This window comes from Mustela putorius, unplaced genomic scaffold (assembly GCF_011764305.1).
Source record: "Mustela putorius furo isolate JIRA1106 unplaced genomic scaffold, ASM1176430v1.1 tig00000929_pilon_pilon_pilon, whole genome shotgun sequence".
NCBI classification, from domain to species: Eukaryota; Metazoa; Chordata; class Mammalia; order Carnivora; family Mustelidae; genus Mustela; species Mustela putorius.
This window is the reverse complement of record NW_025421520.1, coordinates 1,796,424-1,820,023: the sequence shown is the minus strand read 5'-3', so window position 1 is coordinate 1,820,023 and position 23,600 is coordinate 1,796,424. Positions and strand designations below refer to the sequence as shown.

At 39.6% G+C, this 23,600-nt stretch overlaps 1 protein-coding gene across 8 annotated transcripts in view; it reads right to left on the bottom strand.

Annotated features, from left to right (window-relative positions):
- Window positions 1-23,600, bottom strand: part of LMBR1 (limb development membrane protein 1) — a 163,685-nt gene that overhangs the window by 35,689 nt on the left and 104,396 nt on the right. For all 8 annotated transcript variants that reach the window (XM_045086287.1, XM_045086285.1, XM_045086288.1 and 5 more), the window contains one exon: window positions 8,193-8,273. In XM_045086287.1, coding sequence (XP_044942222.1) covers window positions 8,193-8,273 — 81 coding nt within the window. The remainder of the gene's footprint in view (window positions 1-8,192; window positions 8,274-23,600) is intronic.

Below are 23,600 nucleotides of genomic sequence, written 5' to 3'. Positions count from 1 at the left end.
GCAACCGCGCACAAAATCAGGACTTTTAAAAGTCTGTTCCGCTGAGGGACATCGCTCCAGAGGCTAAACCGGGGCGAAGCCCACGCGGGGTCAGCGTGGCCTCAGGTCCCGCAGGGTCACAGAAGGATCGGGGGTGTCTGAGTGTCGCAGAGCTTGCGGGTATTGGAACGGGAAAGCCGGCTACAGAGACAGAGCCGACAGTAAGCTCACAGCTCCGTGTTACCTTGAACCGGTCGCAGGCTCGGTGAGCTCGGAGCGCGGCCGGAGGTCAGGCAGACGGGAGTAACTGGGCGCGGTTCTCTGAGCACGCACTGAGGAGTGCGGCCCTGGGCTCTCGGCTCCTCCGGGCCGGAGACCCAGGAGGCCGCCATTTGTATTCCCGTCCTCTGGAACTCTACGGAAAGCGCTCAGGGAACAAAAGCTCCTGAAAGCAAACCCGAGCGGATTACTCACCCCGGCCCCGGGTAAGGGCGGTGTAATTCCGCCTGGGGCAAAGACACTTGAGAATCACTAAAACAGGCCCCTCCCCCAGAAGATCAACAAGAAATCCAGCCAAGACCAAGTTCACCTACCAAGGAGTGCGGTTTCAATACCAAGGAGAGCAGCAGAATTCCAGAGGAGGAGAAAGCCAAGCACGGAACTCATGGCTTTTTCCTGTGATTTTTTTTAGTCTTGCAGTTAATTTAATTTTTTCTTTTTCATTTTTTTTTTTTTCTCGCCTTCGGGTAAAATTTTTTTTTTAACTGTTACCTTTTTCTTTTTAAACGATTTTATACTAGTTTATCTAATATATATATTTTTTTTTTTTTTTTACATTTTTCTTAGGTGTTTTCTTTTTTAAAAAAAAATTCTTTTCTTTTCTTTTTTTTTTTTTTTTTTTTTTTTTTTTTTTTTTTTTTTTTTTTTTTTTTTCTTCCTTTTTTGAACCTCTTTTTATCCCCTTTCTCCCCACTCACGATTTTGGATCTCCTCTAATTTGGTTAAAGCATATTTTCCTGGGGTTGTTGCCACCCTTTTAGTATTTTACTTGCCCCTTCATTTACTCTTATCTGGACAAAATGACAAGACGTAAAAATTCAACACAAAAAAAAGAACAAGAGGCAGTACCGAAGGCTAGGGACCTAATCAATACAGACATCGGTAATATGTCAGATCTAGAGTTCAGAATGACAATTCTCAAGCTTCTAGCCGGGCTCGAAAAAAGGCATGGAAGATATTAGAGAAACCCTCTCGAGAGATATAAAAGCCCTTTCTGGAGAAATAAAAGAACTAAAATCTAACCAAGGTGAAATCAAAAAAGCTATTAATGAGGTGCAATCAAAAATGGAGGCTCTAACTGCTAGGATAAGTGAGGCAGAAGAAAGAATTAGTGATATAGAAGACCAAATGACAGAGAATAAAGAAGCTGAGCAAAAGAGGGACAAACAGCTACTGGACCACGAGGGGAGAATTCGAGAGATAAGTGACACCATAAGACGAAACAACATTAGAATAATTGGGATTCCAGAAGAAGAAGAAAGTGAGAGGGGAGCAGAAGGTATACTGGAGAGAATTATTGGGGAGAATTTCCCCAATATGGCAAAGGGAACGAGCATCAAAATTCAGGAGGTTCAGAGAATGCCCCTCAAAATCAATAAGAATAGGACCACACCCCGTCACCTAATAGTAAAATTTACAAGTCTCAATGACAAAGAGAAAATCCTGAAAGCAGCCCGGGAAAAGAAGTCTGTAACATACAATGGTAAAAAATATTAGATTGGCAGCTGACTTATCCACAGAGACCTGGCAGGCCAGAAAGAGCTGGCATGATATTTTCAGAGCACTAAACGAGAAAAAAATGCAGCCAAGAATACTATATCCAGCTAGGCTATCATTGAAAATAGAAGGAGAGATTAAAAGCTTCCAGGACAAACAACAACTGAAAGAATTTGCAAATACCAAACCAGCTCTACAGGAAATATTGAAAGGGGTCCTCTAAGCAAAGAGAGAGCCTACAAGTGGTAGATCAGAAAGGAACAGAGACCATATACAGTAACAGTCACCTTACAGGCAATACAATGGCACTAAATTCATATCTCTCAATAGTTACCCTGAATGTGAATGGGCTAAATGCCCCTGTCAAAAGACACAGGGTATCAGAATGGATAAAAAAAAAACAAAACCCATCTATATGTTGCCTCCAAGAAAAACACATTTTAAGCCCGAAGACACCTCCAGATTTAAAGTGAGGGGGTGGAAAGAATTTACCATGCTAATGGACATCAGAAGAAAGCAGGAGTGGCAATCCTTATATCAGATCAATTAGATTTTAAGCCAAAGACTATAATAAGAGATGAGGAAGGACACTATATCATACTCAAAGGGTCTGTCCAACAAGAAGATTTAACAATTTTAAATATCTATGCCCCCAATGTGGGAGCAGCCAACTATATAAACCAATTAATAACAAAATCAAAGAAACACATCAACAATAATACAATGATAGTAGGGGACTTTAACACTCCCCTCACTGAAATGGACAGGTCATCCAAGCAAAAGATCAGCAAGGAAATAAAGGCCTTAAATGACACACTGGACCAGATGGACATCACAGATATATTCAGAATATTTCATCCCAAAGCAACAGAATACACATTCTTCTCTAGTGCACATGGAACATTCTCCAGAATAGATCACATCCTCGGTCCTAAATCAAGACTCAACCGGTATCAAAAGATTGGGATCATTCCCTGCATATTTTCAGACCACAATGCTCTAAAGCTAGAACTCAACCACAAAAGGAAGTTTGGAAAGAACCCAAATACATGGAGACTAAACAGTATCCTTCTAAAGAATGAATGGGTCAACCGGGAAATTAAAGAAGAATTGAAAAAAATCATGGAAACAAATGATAATGAAAATACAACGGTTCAAAATCTGTGGGACACAACAAAGGCAGTCCTGAGAGGAAAATATATAGCGGTACAAGCCTTTCTCAAGAAACAAGAAAGGTCTCAGGTACACAACCTAACCCTACACCTAAAGGAGCTGGAGAAAGAACAAGAAAGAAACCCTAAGCCCAGCAGGAGAAGAGAAATCATAAAGATCAGAGCAGAAATCAATGAAATAGAAACCAAAAAAAAAAACAATAGAACAAATCAACGAAACTAGGAGCTGGTTCTTTGAAAGAGATTAATAAGATTGATAAACCCCTGGCCCGACTTATCAAAAAGAAAAGAGAAAGGACCCAAATAAATAAAATCATGAATGAAAGAGGAGAGATCACAACTAACACCAAAGAAATACAAACTATTATAAGAACATACTATGAGCAACTCTACGGCAATAAATTTGACAATCTGGAAGAAATGGATGCATTCCTAGAAACATATAAACTACCGCAACTGAACCAGAAAGAAATAGAAAGCCTGAACAGACCCATAACCAGTAAGGAGATAGAAACAGTCATTAAAAATCTCCAAACAAACAAAAGCCCAGGGCCAGACGGCTTCCCGGGGGGAATTCTACCAAACATTTAAAGAAGAACTAATTCCTATTCTCCTGAAACTGTTCCAAAAAATAGAAATGGAAGGAAAAACTTCCAAACTCATTTTATGAGGCCAGCATCACCTTGATCCCAAAACCAGACAAGGATCCCACCAAAAAAGAGAGCTATAGACCGATATCCTTGATGAACACAGATGCGAAAATACTCAACAAAATACTAGCCAATAGGATTCAACAGTACATTAAAAAGATTATTCACCACGACCAAGTGGGATTTATTCCAGGGCTGCAAGGTTGGTTCAACATCCGCAAATCAGTCAATGTGATACAACACATCAATAAAAGAAAGAACAAGAACCATATGATACTCTCAATAGATGCTGAAAAAGCATTTGACAAAGTACAACATCCCTTCCTGATCAAAACTCTTCAAAGTGTAGGGATAGAGGGCACATACCTCAATATCATCAAAGCCATCTATGAAAAACCCACCGCAAATATCATTCTCAATGGAGAAAAACTGAAAGCTTTTCCGCTAAGGTCAGGAACACGGCAGGGATGTCCATTATCACCACTGCTATTCAACATAGTACTAGAGGTCCTAGCCTCAGCAATCAGACAACAAAAGGAAATTAAAGGCATCCAAATCGGCAAAGAAGAAGTCAAATTATCACTCTTCGCAGATGATATGATACTATATGTGGAAAACCCAAAAGACTCCACTCCAAAACTGCTAGAACTTATACAGGAATTCAGTAAAGTGTCAGGATATAAAATCAATGCACAGAAATCAGTTGCATTTCTCTACACCAACAGCAAGACAGAAGAAAGAGATATTAAGGAGTCAATCCCATTTACAATTGCATCCAAAACCATAAGATACCTAGGAATAAACCTAACCAAAGAGACACAGAATCTATACTCAGAAAACTATAAAGTACTCATGAAAGAAATTGAGGAAGACACAAAGAAATGGAAAAATGTTCCATGCTCCTGGATTGGAAGAATAAATATTGTGAAAATGTCTATGCTACCTAAAGCAATCTACACATTTAATGCAATTCCTATCAAAGTACCATCCATCTTTTTCAAAGAAATGGAACAAATAATGCTAAAATTTATATGGAACCAGAAAAGACCTCGAATAGCCAAAGGGATATTGAAAAAGAAAGCCAACGTTGGTGGCATCACAATTCCGGACTTCAAGCTCTATTACAAAGCTGTCATCATCAAGACAGCATGGTACTGGCACAAAAACAGACACATAGATCAATGGAACAGAATAGAGAGCCCAGAAATAGACCCTCAAATCTATGGTCAACTAATCTTCGACAAAGCAGGAAAGAATGTCCAATGGAAAAAAAAAACAGCCTTTTCAATAAATGGTGCTGGGAAAATTGGACAGCCACATGCAGGAAAATGAAATTGGACCATTTCCTTACACCACACACAAAAAAATAGACTCAAAATGGATGAAGGACCTCAATGTACGAAAGGAATCCATCAAAATCCTTGAGGAGAACACGGGCAGCAACCTCTTCGACCTCTGCCGCAGCAACATCTTCCTAGGAACAACGCAAAAGGCAAGGGAAGCAAGGGAAAAAATGAACTACTGGGATTTCATCAAGATCAAAAGCTTTTGCACAGCAAAGGAAACAGTTAACAAAATCAAAAGACAACTGACAGAATGGGAGAAGATATTTGCAAACGACATATCAGATAAAGGACTAGTGTCCAGAATCTATAAAGAACTTAGCAAACTCAATACCCAAAGAACAAATAATCCAATCAAGAAATGGGCAGAAGACATGAACAGACATTTCTGCAAAGAAGACATCCAGATGGCGAACAGACACATGAAAAAGTGCTCCATATCACTCGGCATCAGGGAAATACAAATCAAAACCACAATGAGATATCACCTCACACCAGTCAGAATGGCTAAAATCAACAAGTCAGGAAATGACAGATGCTGGCGAGGATGCGGAGAAAGGGGAACCCTCCTACACTGTTGGTGGGAATGCAAGCTGGTGCAGCCACTCTGGAAAACAGCATGGAGGTTCCTCAAAATGTTGAAAATAGAACTGCCCTATGATCCAGCAATTGCACTATTGGGTATTTACCCTAAAGATACAAATGTAGTGATCCAAAGGGACACATGCACCCGAATGTTTATAGCAGCAATGTCCACAATAGCCAAACTATGGAAAGAACCTAGATGTCCATCAACAGATGAATGGATCAAGAAGATGTGGTATATATACACAATGGAATACTATGCAGCCATCAAAAGAAATGAAATCTTGCCATTTGCAACAACATGGATGGAACTAGAGCGTATCATGCTTAGCGAAATAAGTCAAGCAGAGAAAGACAACTATCATATGATCTCCCTGATATGAGGAAGTGGTGATGCAACATGGAGGCTTAAGTGGGTAGAAGAATAAATGAAACAAGATGGGATTGGGAGGGAGACAAACCATAAGTGACTCTTAATCTCACAAAACAAACTGAGGGTTGCCGGGGGGAGGGGGTTTGGGAGAAGGGGGTGGGATTATGGACATTGGGGAGGGTATGTGATTTGGTGAGTGCTGTGAAGTGTGTAAACCTGGTGATTCACAGACCTGTACCCCTGGGGATAAAAATATATGTTTATAAAAAATAAAAAATTAAAAAAAAAAAAAAAAAAAAAAAAAAAAAAAAGATTTTTTTATTTTTTATTTATTTGTCATAGAGAGAGAAGCGAGAGCAAGCACAGGCAGACAGAGTGGCAGGCAGAGGCAGAGGGAGAAGCAGGCTCCCTGCCAAGCAAGGAGCCCGATGTGGGACTCGATCCCAGGACGCTGGGATCATGACCTGAGCCGAAGGCAGCCGCTTAACCAACTGAGCCACCCAGGCGTCCCAACAAAACAATTTCTGAAGACAGAGTAATCATAGGGACCAATTTTCTATCCAGGCTAAAGCAATCAGGAAACAAAAAACACATGCATATGAAACAGTTTCGACCCTGGAATGCGGTCACAGAACAACAATGCTCTCTGAGAGGTGGGAAGCATACAAGGCAAGCCATGGGTTTGCCCCTGCTTACTGTCTCTCGACAGTTTACCAGCCACAGTAGAGGGCACAGGAACCCAAGCAAAGCCTTACTTATTTGTTGAGCTGAAGACTTAAAACAGGAGTGTGGAGAAACCTAGTTAGCTGGACTGTACAGAGCAAAGTACCACCGACAAAAATCCCCAGACTGCCCCAGATCTTCAGAGAGTTATCTTGAGTCTTCAGTTGGGTAAAGATCAGCTCAGGTACATGAACAAACAACCCTCAGCTGAAGAAAGAACCTCCCAACAAGGTTAGATGGAGCAGAAGTAACCAACTATTATAAAGGGCCAAGAATAGGGCCTGTTCCCCCAAGACAGGAACGAGACCTCATCGATCAGGAGCACAGCTGCCTTAGTGTGGAATGACTGACCCCAGAGGAAATGCTGCTCTAGCCGTGCCTGACAAGCCTTCAGAGCAAAACCCAAGAATATCAAACTACTTCCAAGTAACTTAACTGCATCCCAGAATAAAGTTCCACACTTATGGGAATACAAAAATATCAGCAACCAGCAATAAGATTCTCAGTGTCCACTATCCAATCAAAAATTGCCATGCATAAAACCACAAAAATACAACCAATGATGAGAAGAAAAGCCAATCAATCAAAATCTATCAAGAACACAGAAGTTAGAATTAGCAGATAAAAACACTGTAAGTGCTACTATATAATGTATTCCATATTTTTTAAAAAGTGGAGGACACAGACTAAGTTCTAAACAGAACTTCCACATATAAAAACTACAGTATCTGAGAATGCCTGGGTTCAGTCGGGTGAGCATCTAATTCTATCTCATCTCAGGTCTTGATCTCAGGATCGTGTGCTCAGGCCCTGCACTGGGCTCCACACTGGGCATGGAGCCTATTTAAAAACAATTTTTTTAAAAATGCAAGATTTGAGAAGAATACAATAGATAGGATTAAATGCAGATTAGATACTCAACAGAAAAGAGTAGTGAACATGAACATATAGTAATAGGAACTATCCAAAATGAAACACACAGAAAAAAAAATCTGAAAAATAAAGGAAAATCCATGAGTTTGGGGGGCAACTTCGTGGGGGGGGGGCAGTGTAACATGCAGCTGGAGTCCCTGAAATGGGGGCACAGAGAAGAAAAGAAAAAAACATTTGGAAAAACAGTGGCCAAAAATGCTCCATATTAGATGAAAACTATAAATTCCCAGATCCAAGAGCCTCAATGAACCCAATGAATCAGAAGCATAAAGGAAACTACTCTAAAGCACACGTTTATCAAACTGTTCAGTCAATGACAAAGAGGACACCTTAAAAGCAGAGAGAGGAAAAAGATTCAAAAGATGAGGATGACAGAAGATTATTTGTCAGAAATAATGCAAGTGAAGAGACAACAGACGGACATCTCCGAACACCGGCATCGGAAAAGTCATTTACGCATGTATGAGACATCGACAAACAGGAAATTCACCTTCTCCCCAAACTAAGAAACAGTCTGTATCAATAGCTTTGCACAGATCGGAAGCGTATAACATACACTAAAGATTTCATCATTTTTTTTGAATATTTCAGACTACAGGAAAGTCTTTGGAAAGAATCCAAGACCAGTACATGAGTCAAGAACAAAAATGTACAATACCTAATTTTGTCTTAAGAGTCTTCACATTTTCAAGTTCTCGTTCCAACTCCATTATATTGTATTCCACTGATGAAGACAGTCCTGTCAAAAGCAAATGTATTTTAGAAGTATAACAACAGAACCTTAACAGCATAGAATGGGTAGCCCTCAAATTAAAATATAAGATAACACACTACAAACCCTGATCACAAAGAATAAAAACAAATGCTGTTGTGATCCACTGGAAAATATATCTACTTCTTCATCACTTAAGACTTCAAGTTCGGGGGCACCTGGGTGGCTCAGTGGGTTAAAGCCGCTGCCTTCGGCTCAGGTCATGATCTCAGGGTCCTGGGATCGAGCCCCGCATCGGGCTCTCTGCTCAGCAGGGGGCCTGCTTCCTCCTCTCTCTCTCTCTCTGCCTGCCTCTGCCTACTTGTGATGTCTGTCAAATAAATTTTAAAATCTTAAAAAAAAAAAAAGACTTCAAGTTCTTACTGATTAAATATTACCTGTTTCCTAGAAAATGCCTGACTTTGATAAATTTTTACTTGATCCATTGTTAATTTTTCAATAATGACAAAAGTATTATATGTCGATAGAAAGTGGAAGAAATTCATGATCTCGTTCTCTAACCCACCTCCCTAAAGTGACAACTGGTAACAGTCTGGTTGATGCTTCCACACCTTTCTTCATGATCATGTAACTATTCATACATATGTACATAACATACACATGGTTTCTATTATATATCTTATAGGAATGGATTAAAGCAGACATGCTATTTTACCACTTGCTTTTACCACTTGCTTTCCTAATCAATGATACATCCATGTTTATAGATAGTGGCAACACCTTTAACAAATGAATAACATTCTATAGTATGGATGCATTTCAATTTTATTTAGTTATTCCACTTATGACTAGTCAGGTTTTCCTCTGTTTTTTTGCAAGTACACAAAATGTTGAGCAAAAATGTCTGTATGCATATCCAGTATATTCTAATTCTATTTTTTCTACAGGACAGATTCCCAAAATTTCAATTGCTGAGTCAAAGGATATAAGCATTTACAGGTTAAGAGATATTTAAAGGTTACTTCTTCCAAATACTGTAATTTACTGTAATGGTTTAAATACTGTAATAATTTTTAAAAATAAGGACACCTGGGTGGCTCAGTCAGTTAAGCATTAGACTCGATACCGGCTCAGGTCATGATTTCAGGATCATGAGATCAAGCCCCACAATAAGCTCTGCATTGGGCATGGAGCCTGATTAAGAGTCTCTCTCCCCCTCTCCCTCTGCCCTTACTTCCAGGCTCACACATGTGCACACACACACACACACTTTCTCCCTCTCTCTCTCTCAAATATATGGGGAAAAAAAGAAATTATTATAATAATTTACATTCCCATTTACAACTTTTGAAAGTACCTATTTTCTTCCTGTATTTACCCTAGCACTGGATGTTGTAATTCTTGAGTTTTGGCCAGTATGATGGATAAAAAATATTTTCTTATTGATACTTTAACATGCATTTCCCTAAATGTGGTTGAGCATCTTTTCAGATGTTTATTTATCACCATCTGTGGGACTTTCCTCCTGGGCTACACAGACTCCCCAGATAAGACTCTTCTGATCTCCTTGGAATATCAAGCTGTCCAAGTGAAGGGAGATGGGAGCCTGTGAGCACTCACCCCATCCTCTACTTCACACTGTGTCCAGGCCACAGCCTCTGTTTCACTCTCTGGAGAACAACCCTCCCTCTTCTCTTGGCAGGAAAGAGGCAGTGCCTGGTACCTTGGATGGAGGGAAAAACGTGGAGATCAAATCGCTTCATCAACAGGATCTTCAAGTAACCTCCTTACTTGAAACTCACTCCACTCTCATATCTGCTGGTGCCCCCTCTTGAGACTCTGGGGGATTCCAGGATATAAATCAAGCACAGATGGCTTAGGATTTAGCTTCCTTGGGTCTGGGTAAACTGGTTACTTCGAAGGTTCTCTCGGGTCTGCTAAATTCCAAAATTTTATTGGGATTTTCTCAAGCTCTCATTCTCTGAACCCAGAGTTCTCCCATGTGAAATGAGACGTATTTATTAGAATGTTTTCCACTGAACCAAAAACCTCAATTCAAAGAAGCTTTAAAAAAAATAATAATTTCATGAAATTAGGAGTTTAAACACAGAGTGGGCTTCAAAGTAGGTTTTCCCCCCACAGCTCAACAGTGACATCCAGGGACTGAGTGCCGCCATCTATAAGTTGGCTTTTTATGAAGACTGGTGGCTCTTTCTCCTTTCATGTAATTTCATAATATCTGTTTATTTTGCTCATTAGTTCTTCTTTTCCCAGCTAGTAGAACTTCTATTTATTCTTTTCCCCCATGTTAATTTGGTCCTTTGGTGGTTACTTTCTCACTGTTAACACACATAGACTTGTACTTTTTTTTCAATACAATATAGTTATAATCCCATAGCGATGCTCTACTGAGTAACTCCTGCACCAAGGTGAAGCTTTCATACTTTTATCTGTTCTTTCATTGCTTCCCATCCATTCCTCCTAAATCCTGGATTTTGCTCAGATTTATTTTAAAATATTTACTATACTAGGGTGCCTGGTGGCTCAGTCGGTTAAGTGTCCGACTCTTGATTTTGGCTCAGGTCATGATCTAGGATCATGAGCTCAAACCCTGAGACAGGCTCCATGCTGGGCATAAAGCCTGCTTTAGACTCTCCCTTTCAGGGACGCCTGGGTGGCTCAGTTGTTTAAGCAGCTGCCTTCAGCTCAGGTCATGATCCCAGCATCCTGGGATCACGTCCCACATCAGGCTCCTTGCTTGGCAGGGAGCCTGCTTCTCCCTCTGCCTCTGCTGCCTCTCTGTCTGCCTGTGCTCGCTCTCTCTCTCTCTCTCTCTGATAAGTAAATAAATAAAATCTTAAAAAAAAAAAAAAAGGAAAGAAAGAAAGAAAAATCATTTTAAAAGACTCCATTTCCCTCTACCCCTCGCCTGGTCCCTCTAATTAATTAATTAATTAATTTTGGGGTATATGATTATTATTAAATTTTTCTTTCAGTATAAAAGTTGCCACATCCTTAATGTCTAGAATAGTATCTACACAAACCAGATACTCAACATACAGATATGAAATGAAGGAATAAACAAATGTCTTTTTTGGTCCTAATATACATATGACATATTTATAAATATATGAGTTTTTCAATGGAATCTTCCCCCCAACACTTAAAACTAATAATATTATTCAATAATCCTTAGCAGGTTACAAATGGGAAGTTTGATGTTGATTTCTCACTCCTTTATAAGTGATCTTTCTATAAGAAAGCTTGTAAGGTGTTTTCTTATCACTATTCTTGGAATTTAACAATGTTACACAATAAATCTAGATCTTTTAAATGTCCTGTTTAATAACCTTGTCTAGGACTCTGGTCTTTTAACCTGCACTAAAATCTTTCTTCAGCTTGACATTTTCTTCTATTATCTATTTACTTAATTTTCTTATACTTGTTCTTCTTCCTCCTTCTAGATGCTTACTACTTAGATTAAGAAGCTTAGCTCTACAGTCTGTGTGTCATTTCACTGGTTTCCCTCGCTTTGTACTTTTGGTTTGTGACATGCAACAGGCCTCCCACTAGATTCTACCAGATAATTAATTCAATGTTCAGAAAGACTACCCTCACTCCCTATGGCTGCTGTAACGAAGTACGTTAACTTAGTGGCTTAAACACTACAAATTTATTATCTCACATTCTAGAGATCAGAAGTCTGAAATCTGGGTGTCAGCAGGACGGTGTTCCTTCTGGAGACCCCAGGAGAGATCTGTTCCCTTGTCTTTTCCAGCTTCTAGAGGCACCTGCACTCCTTGGCTCATGGTCCCTTCTTCAGGTCACACTACATTTACTTCCACTGTCACATCTTCTTGAACCCTCACTTATAACAATGCCATGAGGACACTGGGTCCAGCAGATCATCTGGGATCATCTTGAGCTCTTCCCCTAATTACCTTACAAAGTCCCTCTGGCTATGTAGGGAATATGTTTACAGGATCGGGGTGGTTAGGACTTAGCGACTTCTGCAGGGTCACTATACTGCCTATCATAAGGACTACTTCATCTTTTGTCTACTGAATTTTTGATTTTTTTTCATATTCTAGGTGGCCTTTTGTTGTTGTTGTTCTATATGATATCTCCTTAAAAGTCCACACTACTTTTGGGGACTAAGTACAAATTCTTATTTGTCTCCATTAACTTTCGATTTCAGTGGGACTCATTGCTGTAGATACTCATCTTAACCTTCTTCACTCGGTCTTAAGTGAGTGATCATTTTTCTTTATGCACTGCTACTGTTCCCTTCACACTGAATCAAGACAGACAGTCCTTCACACAATGACAAACCATTTTGAGGGCCCAGCAATTTCCGTTTTGGGGGCCTAGGGATAAACTGGCCAGAAACAACAATGCAGGAAGAAGTGTCAGTGCTCTGGGGTTTCTCTCTGCCCAGTTCTCCTTTCTCAAAGGGAGAAAGAAAACAGAGGATTCAGGCCCAATGTACAAGATGGCACAGATGCTAATGCACTAGGGGGATTCAGAGGCTCGTTTTCTAAGCCCTCTTAGAGAATCACAAAACTCTACTCTTACACTGCATTTCTAGGAAAGGTAAGTACTATATGCTCTCTGAATCTCCTTCCTCACTTGTGTCACTGAAGAGAGAGAAGAGAGAGAAATTCAATGCCTTCTTTGGAGGGCCTGAGGTCTTGAATGCACTAAACTGTTCTATAGTATTTCCAGAGCTTCTGAGTTTAATCATTTTACTAGTCAATATATAATTGACATTTATAGGAGAACAGGGTTAAAGACAGAGATATTCAGAAAGTGCAGCCCAAGACTACTAAACTTTGACTATGAATGTAATTTATAGAGTTTCTGGTAACCAAAGCCAAAGGGAGACAATTAAATCATAGAATCAATGAATGTCTCCATATAAGAACAAGACTTACAGTAAGATGCCATAGTATTCTAAGGTTTACAAGTGTCTTTGAATCAAAGCTTAGACTTAAACACAGTCCTTCAGATACCTTTTGCTTTTTAGCCCATTTCTTCATAAATTATATGGTATCTATAGTTAATGCTCTTTTAACTTCTCTATCTGATTAATTACAAATACAATTCCAAACTACACTTCATTCCCTATATTTATAAAGAAGCATTACTCCGGGGGTGGGGGAGAAAAAGATGGTGGAAGAGTAGGGGATCCCATTTCAACTGAATCTAGCTGGATATCTACTAGACCACTCTGAACAACCATGAAATCAGCCCCCAATGTAGGAAGATATATCTGGATCCATACAAACAGAATATCTCCGGCGGTTTGTTCCAAGGTATGAAGGTATGAAGCGGGAGCCATGACTCTGCCGGCAATATTGGAAAATAAATGCGAGGGGGAAGGGAGGGAGCCTCTGGGATCCTGTGCCTCCTGCACTGGGGACTGGGCACAGACTCACAGACTGGTAGCAGAAGGGCAAGGACTTTAGGACAGCCCCCCCGACTGAAACCTTTAGCTGCACGGGCACAGGTGTGAACTGGGGGCAGCTGGCGGTTTTAGAAGCACAAAGGGCAGAGAGACATGCCTGGATGTGGAAGCGAGAGCTGCGAGTGTTGCTGTGGGGCGCACAACCCAGGTCGCTGCAGTTTTTAGCAGCACAGACAAAAATGGTGACAGTGTGGCCTGGACAGCTCATTGGAGAACAAAATGGCATCTCTCTGTTCTGAGACAGAAGTTTAGATACAGTCACTTCAGCCATGACTCTTGGAAGAGATGTGGGAAGCCACCAGGGAAAGCGACCAGAGAACAAAAGCCTCCAAAACACTTTCCACTGAGCCCATGCCACCCCCACAGGGAGCAGGGCAACTCTGCCCAAACAGGGGGTTGTCTGAGTAACAGTGCAGCAGGCCTCTCCCCAAGAAGACAGGCTAGAAGAACAAGAGACCGACAGCCCTATGGTCCCTATAAAACACGTGCATCTTGCTTGAGTTGTGATCAATAATGTAGACTCTGTACATTCCCTCAACCACCCAACAAAATGACTAAGTGGAGGAACCTCCAACACAGGGAAAATTCAGAGACTGTGGCCTCGGCCACAGAACTAATGGATATGGATATAAGCAAGACGTCGGAAACAGACTTCAGGTTAACAGTTAAGCAGACAGTAGGAGGATGGAGAGAACTATTAATGATAGCACAGATTCTCTAAGGGCAGAAATAACAGCTGATCTGGCAGAACTTAAAAATGCTATCAATGCGATCCAATCTAATCTAGATACTCTAACAGCTAGGGCAAATGAGGCAGAAGAACGAATCAGTGATTTAGAAGACAAACTGATAGAAAAGAAGAAACAGGAAGAGACCTGAAACAAGCAGCTTAAAATCCATAAAAACAGAATTAGAGAAATAAATGATGCCATGAAACGTTCCAATGTCAGAATCATTGGGGTCCTTGAGGGGCTGGAGAGAGAGGACCAGAAGATATATTTGAGCAAAACGTAGCTGAGAACTTCCCTAATCTGGGAAATGAAACAAGCATCATGTCCTAGAGGCAGAGAGGACCCCTCCCAAGATCAAGGAGAACAGACCAATGCCCTGGTATGTAATAGTAAAACTCACAAATCTTAGAAGCAAGAAAACCATCTTAAGGGCAGTTGAGGGAAGAGATTACTTATGTACAGAGGGAGGAACATCAGAATCTCGTCAGACCTGTCCACAGAGACCTGGCAAGGGCTGACAAGACATATTCAGGGTACTAAATGAAAAGAACATGCACCCAAGAATACTTTATCTGGCAAGGCTATTATTTAGAATGGATGGAGAGATAAAGAGGTTCCAGGGCCAGCAGAAACTAAAAGAATATGTGACCACTATGTCCACCCTGTAAGAAATATTAAGGGGGGTTCTATAAAAGAAGAAAGACCTGAAGAAACTTCCAGAGACAATCTATAGAAACAGAAACTTCCAGAGACAATCTATAGAAACAAAGACCTCACAGAAAACATGATGACAATAAAATCATATCTTTCAATAATCACTCTCAATGTGAACAGCCTAAATGTTCCCATAAAATGGAACGGAGTTGCGGACTGGATAAAAAGACAGTACCCATCCATATGCTGTCCACAAGAGATTCATTCTGTACCTAAAGCCTAAAGATACATCCAGACTGAAAGCAAAGGGATAGAGAAACATCTTTCAGGCCAACAGACAAAAGAAAGCTGGGTAATAATTCTCATATCAGACAAATTAGATTTTAAGCTAAAGAATGTAGTCAGAGATACAGAAGGACATTGTATCATTCTTTTTTTTTTTTTAAGATTTTATTTATTTATTTGACAGACAGAGACTACAAGTAGGCAGAGAGGCAGGCAGAGAGAGAAGGGGGGGGAAGCAGATTCCCTGCCGAGCAGAGAGCCTGATGCAGGACTCGATCCCAGGACCCTGAGATCATGACCTGAGCTGAAGGCAGAGGCTTTAACCCACTGAGACACCCAGGTGCCCCACACTGTATCATTCTTAAAGATCTAACAATTGTAAATATCTATGCCCCCAATGTGGGAGCAACCAAACACATAAGCCACCTGTTAACCAAAATAAAGACACATATCGATAAGAATACATTAATTGTAGGAGACCTCAACACTCTACTCTCAGCAACAGACAGATGATCTAAGCAGAAAATCCGCAAAGAAACAAGAGTTTTGAATGACACAATGGATCAGATAGACCTCATAGATATATACAGAACATTCCACCCTAAAACAACAGAATACTCATTCTTCTTGAGCACACATGGAACTTTCTCCAGAAGAGACCACATACTGGGTCAGAAATCAGGTCTCAACCACTATTGAAAGAATGATATTATTCCCTACATATTCTCAGACCAAGATGCTTTGAAACTGGAACTCAATCACAAGAAAAAGTTTGGAAGAAATTCAAACACTTGGAAGCTAAAAACCACCCTGCTCAAGAATGTTTGAGTCAACCAGGAAATCAAAGAACTTAAGCAGTTCATGGAAGCCAGCGAGGATGAAGACACACGGATCCAGAAGCCGGGGTGGGATACGGCAAAGGCGGTCCTGAGAGGGAAATACACGGCCATGCAAGCCTCACTCAAAACATAGAAAAATCCCGAATACATAAACTATCTTTACACCTTAAACAACTGGAGAATCAACAACAAATTAAGCCTAACCCACATGTGAGAAAGGAAATAATTAAGACTAGAGCAGAGACCAATGAAATAGAAACCAGAAATATAGCAGAACACATCAACAAAGCTAGAAGCTGCTTCCTTGAAAGAATCAGTGAGATCAATAAACCACTGGCCAGACTTACCCAAGAGATAAGAAAAAGGACCCAAATTAATAAAACCATGAATGAAAGGGGAGAGATCATGACTAACACCAAGGAAATGCATCAGAAATTATTATCAACAGCTATATGCCAATAAGTTAAGCAACCTGGAAGAAATGAATGCATTCCTATAAACCTATAAACTACCAAGACTGAAACAAGAAGAAACCGACGACTTGAGTAGACCAATAACCAGTAATGAGATTGAAGCAGTGATCAAAAACCTCCCAAGAAATAAGAATCCAGGACCTGATGGGCTCCCTCGGAAATTCTACCAAACATTCAAAGATGAAATAATATCTATTTCCTGAAGCTGTTTCAAAAAATAGAGACAGAAGGAAAACTTCCGGACTCTTCAAAGAGGCCAGCATTACCTTGATCCTAAAGCCAGGCAAAGACCCCATCAAAAAGGAGAATTTTGGACCAATATCCCTGATGAATATGGATGCCAAAATTCTCAACAAGATTCTAGCTCAGAGGATTCAAATGTACATTAAAAGGATTATCTACAACAAGGTGCGATTTATCCCTAGGATGCTAAAGTGGTTCAACATTCGCAAATCAATCAATGTGATAGAAAACATGAATAAAAGGAGAGGGGGGAACCACATGGTCCTCTCAATTGATGCAGAAAAGGCATTTGATAAAATACAGTATCCTTTCCTGATTAAAACTCTTCAGGGTACAGGAATAGAGGGAACATACCTCAATTTCATAAAATCCATCTATGAAAAACCCACAGCAATATCATTTTCAAAGGGGAAAAGCTGACAGCCTTTCCCTTAACAGAAACACAACAAGGATGCCCACTCTCACCACTACTGTTCAATAGAGTACTAGAAGTTCTAGGAACAGCAATGAGACAAAAAAAAGAAGTAAAAGGTATTCAAATTGTAAAAGAAGTCCAACTCTCTTTCTTCACAGGTGACTTGATACTTTACGTGGAAAACCCAAAAGATACCACCCCCAAATTACTATAACTCACACAGCAATTCAGTCATGTGGCAGGATACAAAATCAATACGCAGAAATCAGTTGCTTTCTTATACACTAACATGTAACTGTAGAAAGAGAAACTAGAGAATCAATTCCATTTATAATAGCACCAAAAACTGTAAGATACCTTGGAATAAACCTAACTGAAGAGGTAAAGGATCTACACTCTAGAAACTACAGAACACTCATGTAAGAAATCAAAGAAGACATAAAAAGAAAGACATTCCATGCTCATGGATCAGAAGAATAAACATTGTTAAAATGTCTATGCTGCCCAGAGCAATCTATACCTTCAATACCATCCTGATCAAAATACCAATAGCATTTTTCAAAGTACTGGAATAAATAATCCTAAAATTTGTATGGAACCAGAAAAGACCCCGAATCATCAAGGATGTTGAAAAAGAAAAACAAAGGTAAGGGCATCACACTGCCTGATCTCAAGCTTTACTACAAAGCTGTGATCACCAAGACAGCATGGTACTGGCACAAAAATAGACACACAGACCAATGGAACAGAATAGAGAGCCCAGATAGGAACCCTCAACTCTATGGTCAAATAATCTTCAACAAAGCAGGGGAAAATATCCAATGGAAATAAGACAGTGTCTTCAATAAATACATACATAAATAAATAAAATAAAGAGCTAAGATGCCCTTCAACGGATGAATGGATCAAGAAGATGTGGTCCATATATACAATGGAATATTACTCAGCCATCAGAAAGGATGAATAACCAACTTTTGCATCAACATGGACGGGACTGGAGGAGATTATGCTGAGTGAAATAAGTCAAGCAGAGAGAGTCAATTACAAATGTTTCATTTATTTGTGGAGCATAAGGAATAGCATGGAGAACATTAGGAGAAGGAAGGGAAAATGAAGGGGGGAAATCGAGGGGGAGATGAACCATCAGAGACTATGGACTCTGGGAAACAAACTGAGGGTTTTAGAGGGGAGGGGGGTAGGGAGATGGGTTGGCCCAGTGATGGGCATTAAGGAGGGCACATACTGCATGGAGCACTTGGTCTTATATGCAAACAATGAATCGTACAACACTGCATCAAAAACTAATGAGGTACTGTATGGTGACTAACATAACATAATAAAAATAAATAAAATAAAGAAGTTAAAAAAAGAAGCAGCAGCAGCAGCAGCATTATTCCAGTAACTTGTTCAGTGTACAAAAAAATAATCTGATGATTATTCAGAATTCTGAAAGGGAACAGATATCAGAAGAAACAGTATTCCTGGCGCCAACTTTAAGCTACATGAAAAGATAGAAGTGCCCGCTCTGCGGGTTTGATGTCTACAGAGCTCAATCCAGATATCTAGGAGAAATAAAGTTGTATTTCTGAAATGCTGCGTTTTTATTTTTAGGTGACACAATGCTAGGCACACAATAATTAATAAATATTGACTGACTTGCACACAAAAATTAAGAATACATTCTCATTTTCTTCAAACAAAGCATTCTTTCATTAAATGATTAGATTCACCTGGAATAACACAATTTTCGAACACACTGCCATCCTTTACTATATACGTAACATGACCTTAGTGAGAAGAGCAAGCTTGTTTATAGGCAGAATCTTCCATTACAAATGACCAAAAGGAATGACGGCTATTGTAAGGAATTAAGACACACTGCAAACACACACTGAAATGTGAAGGCAATTTAAGTTGCACCAAAAAAAATCATCAAAATATCCTGAACAATTGTATTATCCTTACTTTATTTCAAAATGAATCTAACATGTTCCATGTCAGCATTGTCTAGTCAATAAGTCAAATTGGTAGACAAAACCTGTCTGGACTAGTCATGAAAAATAAAAAGGGATTCTCCAAGAAAACCACAAAGCAGCTCATTTAAGGTCAATTTAACGGTATTATTCTGTTTTTCTTCCAGCCTCGACATAAGATTTCACTACCTCAAAGGAAATTAGAAGAGTATCTATTTGCATTCCCCTAGGTGATTGGCAGTTCAACACCAATTAGTTCAAAATTACACTGTTACTAGCGTGCAATAAAAACAACACCTTTCATCTTCCTCTCACAGGTAAGAATACCTTCAGAGCCAATAACTTTGATCAAGTAAGTATTTTTGATCCTGCCCCACCCGTCTCTTTGGATTCAGGAAAACTAATAGCTGAAGGCAACTTTTCCTGGCTTTATTCTTAAGCTGAAAAACTAGTGTGGTATTGAAAATATTTTGCGTCCAAGATAACAAAATTTCCCAAAGCCTAGCATTTCTTCAATAACTAAGCCTTAATACATAAGACAGCTTTAACTGACATTCATGTGTTAAAGGGCAGATACTATTTAATTTAAAATATGTAATGCATTTTTTAAAATAAACATAAATCTCTACATTGGTATATAAATAATTCAAATAATGTGAAGCAATAAACCTCCCTAAATAATTTAGTGTCCTAAACTCAGTCTCTAATGAATACTATTTAGAAATAGACACCCCTATTATAAGCTGATTAGTCTTTCATTTTTTAAATTTAGCATATAACCCAAAAAAGTTGATTAGAAAATCTGTTGCCTAAGTAAATCTCTAAAATTTTGATTATACTTAACACATCATTAAACTGACCAATGTGATCTCTATGACCAGTTTATAAGGTCCCTCAAGTATTTTTTAATTACTTCCTTTTTTTTAAAGATCTTATTTATTTATTTGACAGACAGAGATCACAAGTAGGCAGAGGCCGGCAGAGAGAGAGGAGGAAACGGGCTCCCTGCTGAGGGACCCTGAGATCATGACCTGAGCCGAAGGCAGAGGCCTAACCCACTGAGCCACCCAGGTGCCCCACTTTCTAATTATTTCTAATCACTTCGACAGATAATTTTGATGTTTAAAGCCCAAGAGTCCTAAAACTTCATAGAGTGAAGAGTCCCCAAAGCAAACCCCCATTATTGTTCAGCACAGAGCCACTGCCAATGAGGCAGACCCCAGAAAGTTTTTGAAAACTGAAGCCTGGACATTAAAATCTCTACGACATCTATCTCAGCATCAACGAACTGTTATTATCTATAAAAGGGATGGACAATCCATATACTCAAACACTCTATTTCTATTTCATCGGCAATGCTAGTATTTGTTAAAATGTTAGTTTCTATTGACTCATGACATATCCTCAAAACTATGGCTAAGTACCGAATCAAGCAATGTAAGACATTTGACATACAACACAATTTGAAAATTCAAGTATACTCTCATTACAAATGACCACAGCAAGACAGAAAATATTAAACAATCAGCTTTAAGAGCATTATAGAAATCTATGTACTGGCACAGCTGTGTGGCTCAGTCGGTTAAGCCTCTGGCTTCCACCCAGGTTGGGATCCTGGGGTCCTGGGATTGAGCCCTGCATCAGGCCCTGTTGGGAGGTGGCTTGTCCCTCCTGCCCCTCACCCCATTTGTGCCCTCTTTTCTCTCTCTCTCTCAAATAGATAAAACTTTTTTTAAAAAAAGCTATATACAGTTAAAGTTGTTGCTCACGGTGGATTGCTTTTTTTTTTTTTAACTTTAGATATAAGTTATTGGTAGATCTTCAACTAGATAAGATATTAAGATTTTTTTAAATTTCATATTTATATATGGTACTATCAGGAATACTATCATCCAAATAGGTTGTGGTTGAACAAGCAACTCGTGTATATTGAATTTTATCTTCTGCTAACAAATATAGATCATTTATATATAGCAATCGCCCTCTAAAGCTCAGAGGATATATGATACTTGACTCTTAAGTTGTTCTACAGTTTGTTACTCCCAACTACTCCCCATCTACCAATACTGTATCTTACCTTACCTCTCTTTAGTTACCTCATTTCATCTTGCAACGAATCATTTGTTTGGGACACAATTTATGGTCAAGAAAGTGTTTATATGGCTCCAGAAGCTGAATAAATTGTTAACAATGTATCTCTCGTTGTTTCAGACATTTGGACCCAAATGTTGGTAATCTTACTAAAAAGAAACCATTCAATTCGTTTTGCCAGAAGAGTTAATATTCTTCCTATTAGCTTAGGAAGTCAAGATATTAATAGACACTTTGTTCTATCACAATACTGCCAAAAAGGGGGTCACGGAGTGTCAACAATTTTTGCTATGTATGTGTTGTTGATGAGAGCTGATATCTGATCACCTTCAGCCAGTGCAAGCCCATCACTGCTCAAAGGGGCCCAGGGCGTGATAAATTTGACATAATCTCAACTTCAGTGACATGACCAACAGCAAATCGTATTCCTAGAATAACCATTGCTAGACTACAGAACTGCTAAAGAAAGTCAAGATGAAGGTATGTAGAAAACAGAAGATGTGATACAAGCTTCCTTACAACATTAAGGGTGTCACCTGAAAGACTTCAGACAAGTAATGACCAAATCAGCAAACTGTACTGACAGCGATGATAAAAAATGCCTCTGACAGGTGCCACTACTCTAAACCAAGTATATACACTGTAAACCTTGTCACCATCATGCAACTGCCTGGCAAACTCAACTTCGTGATAAACAGGCAAGATTCTATAACTGATGGTGACCAGTTGCTTCTGACAGGTAACTGTATTGACGGAGTTATTTTTTTTCAATCTTCTATTTTTCAGAATACAAAGGTACTGCAACTTGACACTCCACAAAGAAAGACTTAATACAAGCTTCAGTGAAAAAGACTTTCGAAAGAAGATCCAAATCAAGCAGAAAAGAAATTACTACCAAAAGCGATATACTTTTTATCATGAAGATAAAAATAGTACCTTAAAAAATTGAATTGAATCATTAAGTTCAAAGTCTACAATATTTTTAAATAAATTACATTAAAAGAACTGTCAAGGTTTTGAACTTAAACAATAAAAAATAATTCCTATTCATTATGGTACTTCTAAAGTTACCCAGTACACCCATAGGCTATATACACACGAAAGCTAATTATTTCAATTAATGCTGCTGCATTACTTAAACATTTAAACATGCTAATGATATATGCATCCTCGTAACCCTAAGTAGGAATTACAAAAGATTTTCTACCACAATTAATGTAATGGGACTTTCTGTTGGGCGACTCTTCTGGGGTCTTGGAGTAGAAATGGGTCTTGATTGCTCGAATTTCAGGGCTTCACTGGGGGGAAATCACCTTATCTCGGCTTCTCTACTAACACCCCAGGGCATAAGGTCCCCACAGTCTTGGCTTGTCTTCAGAGGTCTCTACTGTGGGCCTTGCTAAATACTGTCTCCATGTAATTCTTCTATTCTATCACCAAATTGTATCTCTTATGCCTTCTTCACTTCCTTGTGGTAAAATGCCGTCTCCATCACGCATGTCTTTCATGTCTTCGTTTACTCATGCAACAGTTTTCACCACCCACTATGTGACTGGGGATATCATGGGATCAGGAGCACAGTTTTCACCACCCACTATGTGACTGGGGATATCATGGGATCAGGAGCACAGTATTCACCACCCACTATGTGACTGGGGATATCATGGGATCAGGAGCACAGAAAGGAAGAAAAGGAACAAAAATCCCTGCTCCTGTGCCGCTCCTGTCCTACTATGGAGAAACTGGCAATATCTAAAAAACAGTACGTGAGAAAATGGAAGGTGTTGCAGGAAAACAAGGCAGGAAAGAGGGAGAGAAGTGCCAGGGCAGAGGTAGAGCCTGGCAGTATGAACCATGTCCACAGGGCTCCAACATGGAAAAGACCACCAAGAAGGGGCTCTTTAGGTAAAGACCCGAAAGACAGAAGGCAAAAGGGAAACACGATGCCCTGGGACTGGAGGTGACAGGCCAGGGAAGAACAGCAAGGAGACTGCAGGGAAGCAAGTCAGAGAGCACATGGGGAGCAGAAAGGGAACCACTGCAAAAACTGGTTTTTATTCAGACTGAAAAAGGAGGCCACTAGAGAACTTTGAGGCAAATACGGGAGGCGATCTTACATCTCAAGCACCTCTTCTGACTTACAAGGCCAAAGACAGACACATGGAGGGTAATCAGGAAACTAC